General features: G+C 44.2%; 1 protein-coding gene across 1 annotated transcript in view; it reads right to left on the reverse strand.

Moving 5' to 3' along the window:
• Nucleotides 1-10,282, reverse strand: part of DNER (delta/notch-like EGF repeat containing) — a 435,255-nt gene that overhangs the window by 195,533 nt on the left and 229,440 nt on the right. Inside the window, exon 8 of the mRNA XM_006890327.1 lies at nt 9,133-9,278. Coding sequence (XP_006890389.1) covers nt 9,133-9,278 — 146 coding nt within the window. The remainder of the gene's footprint in view (nt 1-9,132; nt 9,279-10,282) is intronic.

The raw sequence follows: 10,282 nt of genomic DNA on the forward strand, positions 1-10,282 counted from the left end.
AAATATAAAATATATATTCTTTTTGCCTCTTTGGAGACAAGAATGATGGGACTGTGCCTCACATACTTTGGGCATGTTGCTAGAAGAAAGGCTCTTCCTTGGAAAGGAACATGATACTGGGAAGGGTGGAGGGTTGGTGAAGGAAGACCCTCAACCAAGTGGATTGACACAGTGACCGACACAAGGGGCTCTTGTGCGTTGGGAAGTGTGAGGACAGAACATGAGAGAATAAGGTTCAGATCTTCTGTTGAGAGGGTCACTATGAGTCCTACTTGACTCAACGGCACCTACCAACAATAACTACAACATATGGATATCACTGCTCATTGCTGTCAAGCCATAGCCAAATCATAGTGGATCTTCCACTGGGTATCTGAAGCTCTAAAGTGCACAGGAGGAGATTACCCATCTTTTCCTCCCAATGAGCCGCTGGCGGATTTGAACTGCCAGAGAGATGCATATGGGTTAGGAGTGCAACTCCCTACAGACTACTCCACCAGATACAGACGCATGCACACACATACATGCACTCTCATTGGTTTTGCTCTTCTATATAGCCCAGTCTAAACCATGTCTGTCCTCCAGCGTCACTATGAGTGTGAGTGGTGGGAACAGCTTGGGCAAAACCACAGAGGTCTAAGTGAGAAGCAGGGACAGGAAGCAGGGCTGTGTGAGAGGCTGAATCAGACATGAGAAAGCAGCTCCTCGATTCAGCTAATGGCAAGTCCATCCTGAAATAAACTTCAGGAAGGGAATTTATTCAGAGTCTCCACAAAGCAACCACATACTCTTGGGGACGGGGGGTGGGGAAGAAGAGTTGACATAAGGTAGACTGGCTCCGGAACAATAGTTTCTCTCGCCTAGGCAAGGTGGCTGGAGAGCAAGGGTGGATGGGAATTGTCATGCAATGGTCACAGCCAGACTGTAAAACCACCTGCTGGTGTTACAAGTGGAGTGTACACTCAGAGACAGGGTCCTACAGGACTTAATTTTAATATATAAAAAAGCATAAAACCGTGAGAGCCTTGTGTTGATGTCATGGTGTGTTATTGTTATGTGCTGTCAACTTTTAGACCCAGAGAACCCACGTGACAGAGAAGAAGTGCCCCATAGAGTTAGTTTCCTAAGCTGTAACATTTAGGGGAGCAGATCATCAGGGGGTTTTTTCCCCCTGTAGAAACAAACTCTGAGTGGATTCAAACTAGTGACCTTCAAGTTATCAGGCCATCATTTAGTCTTTTTACCACCGGGGCTCTTCCTCTGATGTTTTGCTATGGGATAACGAGGTAATCATCACGGCAGGAGAAGGTAGTTACCTGGCAATGCTGGTGTTAAAGGTAATGAGACAAACACTGGCAAAGGCTCAGGCTCTCCCTCCCTCAAACACATAAAGAGAAGAAAAAAGATCAGAAGCAATCCTTGGAACCAAAGCACTTTCCAAACTGGAACACTCCTTCACCAGTTTCTAGGAAGCATGGAAAATGATCATTCCAGGATTAATTAAGCGTCATTGTCAACCATTATCAGCTTGGGATGAGGGGACAGCCCCTGGTTAAAGTGCATCTGACACTATCAACAAATGAATGGATAGAGAAGTTCTGGTATATTCACACAATGGAATACTATGCAGCATTGAAAAACAAGGAACTCATGAAATATTATGCAAAATGGTTGACCCTGGAGGACATTACACTGAGTGAAATATCTCAGTCACAAAAGGACAAACACTGCATAGGGCCACTGTTGTAAAACGGGACTGACATCAGGGTTGAGGGAAGACAGAAAAAAAGGGGAGAAATGGTGTATATTTCATTGAAACAGATGAGGGAGAGAACTGTTTAAAAAGGATATATGAATGGGTATTCTTGTCAATACGGAAGTCCAGAGTGAAGGCTGCATAGTGGAGTGGAGGGATTGCATAACAGTGAAGGAGTTTTTCTTTTTCTTTTCAAGGAGACGAGTGAATTGGGGGTCAGGTAGGGAGAAAAGTGCAATAATGAATGACTGGAAATCCTAAGTCTCTCTAAACTTTCATTTAATAAGAAAAAAAGTGACTCAGACAGAGAGGAAGCGAGTTCCATTACAAAATGAGAACTGCATGGAAATCACAGAATTGCTTTTATTTTGCTAGCTGGTCTAATAAAAAGGCAGAGAAACGATTAAAACAGTAAGATTAAATCAACAAATATAGCGGTATCTGGGATTTGCAGTGGAATAGACTGTTGCTTTGGCTGGAAAGTTGAACACCGTAACTCCTCACCTCAGCGAACAGTGAAAAGAAAGGAAGAAACATGATGACAACAACAGCCTTTAATTGCTAACAAACTGCTCTTCCATCACTACAACAAGAACAAAAAGGCACCAAAAACATCAACGATGAGTTTCCCTTTCATCCTCACAGCTCCTGTTACGCTTCAGTCAGAACCTCCTCTCCCTGGTCGGCAGCACCGGTTTCCAACAAGTGTTCTTGAAATGGCATGGTCATTCCAACCTGATTATCTGCTTAGAAAAGGCAAGTCTCATGGTTCATACAGGACAGCTGACCATGATTTCTTAAATTCACTGCAACAGAGACAGATCAGAGCTCTGAAGGCGTGTTCCAGAGGGAGCTACGCTCGTACCCTAAACACTGCACCTCTCTGGCAGTTCAAATCCGCCTGCAGCTCCAAAGAAGAAAGCTGGATATTCTCCTCCCATGTGATTGTCTCAGTAACCTAATGTAGGGTCGACCACGAGTCAGTGCTGACAGCAATGCGAGAGACGGAGAGCCTGCTGGGTAAATGTGCTGCTCTTTAGTGCTGTCTGTTATAACTCATAGTGACTATGTGGAACAGATTGAAACCCTGACCTCTCCTGTGCCATCCTCATAATCTCCACCATTCCCAAGCCCATTGATGCAGTGATGTGTCAATCCATGTTGATGATGAAATCAACTCCACCATGGTGACCTCGTGTACAAGAGAGTGAAATGCTGCCCAGCCCGACAATATCGTCACAATTACAAGACAGTTAAGTCTTTAAGTCCACAGAAGGTGTGAGCCCAGCCCCCATCCTTGCTGGCCATCAAGTTCACTAAGCATGATGCCTGGCTCCAGTGAGTGAGTTCTCTTGGCGTGTCCGAGAGAGCTGTCCAATGTTGTGATCTGTAAGACTTTTACTGTATTATTTTTGGAAATGGATCACCAGACCTTTCTTGTCCATCTTTCTTAATTGGGATGTTGCTGTGTAAGTTACTACCCAATCAGCACCTATTCGGATACAACACAACAAAATCCAGTGTGGTCTGGTACCAATTTCAAGGTCATCAGCATTTTTCAGTCCATTGTTGCAGCCGCACTGATGTAGTAATATCGATGTAGGAGGCTCTGCTCTCATGACTCTATAGGACAATATTCTGGTGTAAACAATAGGACTTTCACTGGCTAAGTTTTGGAAGTGGACAGTCAGACTTCTTCTGAGTCTTTCTTAGTCTGGAGAAACTGGTCCACCATGGGTAACCCTGCTGGGATTCGAAACATTGATGGGATAGCTTCATACCACATGCAAGCTGAATTAGTCCAACAAAGTGGCAGGCAGCTGAGGGGAATTCACTGAAGCTTAAGTATTATCATTCTTAGAAGCGGTAATGGCAAAGCTATACTTTGGAGCTGACAGATGTAGAGCTGGGTTGTGGCAGTAAAGAGAAAAGGTGTCATCTCCAGAGCACTCAAAGTTCTTCAAAGAAGCTGTAGGCAAAAATGCAGAGGGGTTCTGTACTAGAAAAGATCTAAATAAGTACGAATTCTTCGCTCAGGCTCCATAGTCTCTGTATCATGGAAGAGAAAGTTTGCCAAGGAACTCGCCATGTGCTCAGCTCCTCTGCTGCCTTTACAGAGTGTATCCTGGGCCACTGGACAGTCTGCTAGTTAAACGTTTTCAAGCAGGGGGCTTCCACAGGCCATGCTACGCCCAGCCTCTTAAGATAACATGGCAGCTGGCTTAGGGATGAAAACGTTTCTGAGAAAGATCATCCATTAGAAGAAGAAAAATCAGGAAAAGTTTGCGGAGTCCATTCTGCTTCACAGTGACCGTCCAGGCTGCCTTATGGGGCTACCGAGGTTCCCATCTTGACGTGAGGACACAATCACGTCTTTTTCCTGTGGGGCTGCGAGTGGGTTCAAACCACTCATCTTTCCATAGAAGCTGAGAGCTGTAACCACTCACTGTGCCACTAGGGCTCAAAAACACTAACAATGAATCTCAGACTCAGGAATTCTTGGAGCCGTCCTCCATTCCTCATTTAAGACATTTCTTCAACATAAGAATGATATCTAAAAAAGAAAGAACGCTATCTTTAAAAAAAAAAAATCCAAACCATCTTTTTCAAACTTAACCATGCATTATGCAGTGAGAATGAATTTGAGGACCTCTGTGTGTCTTCCCTGGCCTGCTCATTTGGAAAGTTTGACGCTCTCTGCCTTGAACAGAAGGTGGTTTTTCTGAGTCTCTCACATTACATCTCTTCTGGAATCTTCTTATCAGATAAGCAGCTCAGATATAGCCTCATCTGAAGTTATTTCCCCAGTCCTGAGACGTGATGTCATAGAGTAATTCAGAACTTCACTTGTCTCCCCCACACCCCCATTTATAGAGAGCTCTGGTGACTTTATGGTAAGCAGTTGTGCTGCCAACCTAAAGACACACAGTTCAAATCTATCAGTATTCCAAGAGGGAAAGATGGGTAATTTTCTCTCATGCAACAGATACCCTCTGAAAACCTACTGGAGGGTCAGCTATGCGTTGGTCCCAACTCAACCATATCTAACAACAAACACAGAATGCATTGATTAATGAAGTCTTTCCTCAGGAACAAGAAGAGGTTAGTCCATGTGGCAAAGAAATAAAGGACGGTGGAAGCAGGCTTGTTATTTAAAAGAAATCTTGCCATTTTCTCAGGGTATATTCTAAGTAGTGAAATAACTGGGTCACATGGAATTTCTATGTTCAACTTTTTGAGGAAGCGCCAACTGCCTTCCAGAGTGACAATCCAGTTTACAATCCTACCAACAATGTGTAAGAGCTCCTATCACACCATATCCTCTCCAACATTTATTACTTGCTGTCCTGCTAAACTTTGCCACTGCTACTGGAATAAGATGGTATCTCATTGTGGTTTTGATTTGCATCTCTCTTATTGCCAGTGATTTTGAGCATTTCCTCATGTGTCTGTTGGCCATCCAAATGTCCTCATCTGTGAAAATCTTTCCATGTCTTTTGCCCATTGTGTAACTGGAATATACTCTGAGAAAATGAGAACCGAGGCACAGAAATCTGTACACCAACATTAATAGCAGCGATCGTCACCATTGCAAGAACATGGAAACAGCCCAAATGCCCAAACACAATGAATGCATTGAGAAATTATGGTACATTCATGCAATGGAATACTATGCAGAACACAAGAGTAATGATTTTGTAAATTACTACCTAAGATGGTAGGGACTGAAGAGCATTATGCTAAGTGAACAAACTCAGTCTCATAAGGGCAAATACCATATAAGACTATTATTGTAGAACAAATACGAGGATCTAAGGGGCGGGGGGCTATTTGATGGGTGGAGGGAGGGATGGATAAACGAAAGGGGAAATATCCAGTGTGAAAACAACGTATATGAATTTTATGAACTTTGTATATAAACCAGCGTAAAATTGAAAAAAAATTTTAAAATAGAAAAAATGCATCTTGTCTCTCCCTCACCTCCCGGCTTCATAACAGTGGAACCTCAGCCCCATCACCAAGGCAGGAAGTTCATTTTGGCTTTAATTAACATATGAGTCTCTTTTCAGAGGTTTGGCAGAAATGATTATTTGGACCATGTTCTCGGACTCCTGGCTGCATGCTGCCCTCTACAGAGGCTATTCTTTCCCCCCCCCGCTAACTTTTTACTGTGCTCTGAGTTATAGTTTACAGAGCAGATTGCTTCAACATTCATCACCTTGTGCACATGTTAATCAGACACTGACTCCACAATATAAAAGCATTCTTTCCACTTCTACCCTGTGTTTCTCATTTCCATTTGTCCTTATTTCTGGTGGATTCCTACCTTCTGAGCTTAATCTCCATGAACGTTCTGGTGGTGAAGCTCACAGGAAGTTGTGCCAGAGGCCTACCAGCCGATAACTCAGGAGAATGATGGGCAATCTCCTCCCAGGAGGTTCACAGCCTCAGCAACCCACGGGAGAGTCAGCTATGAGTCAATTTCAACTCAAAGGAAATGAGTTACTAAGCTATCGAGGAAAACAGTCTACTTAAGCACCTGGGATATTATACCTAAGCCACGGATCTCCCAATATGATACGGGAGCATCACCTGAAAGCTCCTTTCCAATTATTGTTGTCAGCAGGCTCCATCCTTTTCACTTGTCAGTTACAGTGCAATTACAAATCACGCTACTATTAACACTGGGAGGCATGATTAAGGAAAACTTACCTCCACTGCCCGTAAAGTTTGCCAGTTGTCGTGGATGCAGCCCTTATTGTGGTTAGGGACCGCAGAGTTGAGTACAACCCACAACGACCCTATGGACAACAGAGCCAAAACCTGTGCCATCCACACACATCCTAACACAAGAGCCCAATGTGGCAGTCACTGTGTTAAACCACCTGCTTCAGGGGCTTCCTCTCCTTCACCAACCCCTCTACCTTTCTGAGCATCATGTCCCTCTCCAAGGAATAGCCCCTCCTAGCAACGTGCCCAAAGTATGTGAGGCTAAGCTTTATTATCTTTGCCTTTAAAGAACATTTGGGTTGTACTTTCTCCAAGACATGTTTGTTAGATCTTTCAGAATTCCATGGGATATTCAGTGTTCTTCTCCAACATCACAGCTCACAGGCATCAATTCTTCTTCTGTCATCCTTATTCACTGTCCAGCTCTCAGATGTATAGCAAGTGATCAGAAACACTACAGCCTGAATCAGACACACTCCAGTCCTCCAACTGACATTATTTCTCCTCAATAATTTAGAGAGGTCCCTGACTGCAGACTTTCCCCATGCAAAACATCTCCTGGTCTCCTAAATGCTTGTTCCAAGGGTGTTGAATGTGGATCCAAGTAAGCTGAAGTTGTTGACAGTCTCAATCTTTTCTCCATCCATCATGATGCTGCCTATTGGCCCAGTGATGCTACCCTAAGTGCCTGCAAATAGTAACTTAAAGACTGGTGGTTCAAACCCTCCCAGCAGTTCAGTGAAAGAAAGGCCTGGGAATATCGTTCTAGAAAGATCACAGCCACACAATCCCCCAGGAGCAGATCTAGCTGCACATGTGTGTCTTGAAGAGTCGGTGTGGGCCTGACAGAGGGGGTTTGGCTTTGATTATTTCTCAGAGCCAATTCCAACTCAAGGCCACCCATTGTGTTTGAAGGTAGAGCTATGCTCCACAGAACTTTCAATGAATGGCTGGTTTTTTGGAAACAGATTGCCAAGGTACCTCTAGGTGGACTTAAACCTACACCTTGCTTGGTTAGGAGCCAAGATGTACATAACTTGCACCAAATTAGTCTAAAATAAATTATGTTCTTTGGGGAGTTTTGAGAACCTGCTTTTACTGAACACTGACTGTAAGGGAAATACATGGCAAAGTGCTTTGAAAAGGGAAGAAAGTGCGCTGAAGCCTGGCTCAGGGGTGGTGAGGGGGTGAAGGGACCCTCATGGGGCATCCCTTCGAAGGTGGATAAGTCTCCATCATCAGCCATGGACAGGTGGACGCTGATGTCCATCTGCCAGGAATGTTTCAAGGGGCCCTCAAGGGCTGGGGGCAGCCAGAACGTCTGCTGCAGACTGACTCACTCCATGTCACAGAGAACCAGGACGCAGGCAGGCAGTGGGGGAAGCCCTGCCCCATCCCCACTGCCAAGCTCTAGGACGTCAGCTATTAGATGAAAGGAGGCACAACTCAGGCCTCACAGAGCGCGGATGATGCTGACACCCAAAGGTAGAAAATAATGAGACTGCCTTCTCATCTCTGCTCTCCTCTGCTCCGTCTCCTGCCACTTCTGTAACTCAGTTAGCATCTCCGGAGGGATGTTCATCTAAAAAGAGAATCATTATGTTCGCTGGCAACTGCTCCAGAAACTGCTGGTAAGTTACTCTGTGGCTGTTTTTGCTTCTGCCATGAGAGAGAAGGATGACCTGCAAAGTCTCTCACGCCAAAGCAAGATGATCCAGCACGAATATCATTTCCAATAATACACACAGACGACGGAATCCTTGACACTATGGCCTTCAGTCACCTTCTAACCTAGAACAAAACATTCCCCAGAGCTCAACTTTCACCAAACAGTAGAAAAGTCTACAAAATCACCACCACCACCAAGGAAGGACTCAGTCCTTAGAGAAACCAATCATACAAAGATCAAAAGGGCAGCATATGCCCCACAATAAACCCCAGATGGTGGGAAGGGGGAGGATGGAAGAATTAATGGAAATGAGATTCACAAGGAGGAAGTGGGGGAAATAGAGTCACATCCTGGATTTTGTTATTAACCTCCTAAAACAAAGTATCTAATGGCTAGTTCGATGGAAGACCAAATTGTTTTTTAAACATTCACACAAGACACAATAAAAAGAAAATAAACTCTTAGAATAAAGTAATTACATAAGAAAGATATTGAAGTGTCTTATATGATGTAGAGTCCTGGTGGTGCACATGGTTAAGTGCTTGGCTTTTAAACAAAAGACTGGAGGTTCAAACTCACTCAGCAGCCACGTAAAACAAAGGCCTGGGAACCTGTTTCTATAAAGTTATAGCCAAGAAACCCCCTGGGGCGGGTCTGTTGTCACTCGAGGCTTCTTTGAGGCAAAATCAGCTTGATGACACACAACAGATATCCTAGTACATCATGGAAAATGGAAACCCGTTGAGCTTATTCAGCAAAGACCCCAAATTCTCTCCCTTTTCATTCCTGGTACACACACACACACACACACACACACACACACACACACACTCCTCTGAGTGTAGGTATATGTGACACATACACACGTGTGCTTCTCTGAGTGTAGACATGTGTGACACACACACACCCAGATGCTCCTCTGAGTGTAGGTGTGCATGCATGTGGACTTTCAAGCAGGTCTCCAGGCTTCACTCACCTCAGATGCCTTGGTGGTACACCTTCCCCTTCCAGAACATTCCACGTCATTCCCTGGGTTCTCCCCCGGCATGCAGTTGCTGGCCTTCACCACCAGTGTTAAGCGCAAAGCCACAATGCTTTTAGTCACAGAATCATTCACAAAACCTAAAGAAAGTGGGAAACACAAAATAAAGTTTTACCATCAGTCTTTCTACAAGATGACAGGATTTCATTTGGACAGCATGCTAGCCGGCAAACAGAGCAAAACACAACATGACAGAGATAAAGCTCATGGCTGGTGTCCATCTGTACTTTAGTCCACAGAATGGACCAGTCTTCCCTACACTGGGGCAACACTCAAGGCAAACTCTTCAGTGGTCATCTTAAGTCCTCTTGCTTTGCTCCAGCCCTGATGTCTCCTGATTCCATCCCTTGCATCTCAGCCTTTCATTTTTCTGCATTTGAACTCTCTCCTCTCCCAGGAAGTCACCTGCCTGCATCTCTTAACCCTTCTCCCTGGTCACATGGATAATTACAATCACTGGGAAATTTCGAAGGCCTCATCCAGTTAGCAGACTGCCCAGCTCCTCTCAGTGCCCCCTCAAAGACGGGGGGATAACAGTACATACAGTTTTGAACTTGAATAAAGTTAAGTTGATTAATCTATGTTGAGAGGTTTTTTTCCTTTCTATGTATTTTCTTTTATAAATCAATTCCTAAGTCAAGAATGCTCAAGTATCCTCTCATCCTTTCCTTTTAAATTTTAATGTTTCCTATTTAGTTCTTTGAGCCATTTAGAACTTATTCTGAGTATACAGGGAGCTGCTCAGGTGGCATAGTGAGAAAGGACATGCACTATCAATCTAAAGGCTGATGGTTTGAATCCACCAGCTGCTCCACAGGAGAAGAATAGGCAATCTCTTCCCATACAATCTGCAGCCTCCGAAAATTCACTGAGAGTCAGTCAGGACTCAGTTTTGCTATGATGTCAATATGTTAGAGGATTGAGGGATTTTTTTAAGATAGTATAAGATAGGATCACCTGTTGCTGTAGGAAATACATTTTATGCCAGTCACTATTCTCACCAATTGTTGTTGTTATGTGCCGTCGAGTCGCTTGCGACTCATAGCGACCCTATGTACAACAGCCCTAAACTCCGCTCTGTCCT

Source organism: Elephantulus edwardii, unplaced genomic scaffold (assembly GCF_000299155.1).
Source record: "Elephantulus edwardii isolate Elephantulus edwardi_28Jun2011 unplaced genomic scaffold, EleEdw1.0 scaffold00087, whole genome shotgun sequence".
NCBI classification, from domain to species: domain Eukaryota; kingdom Metazoa; phylum Chordata; class Mammalia; order Macroscelidea; family Macroscelididae; genus Elephantulus; species Elephantulus edwardii.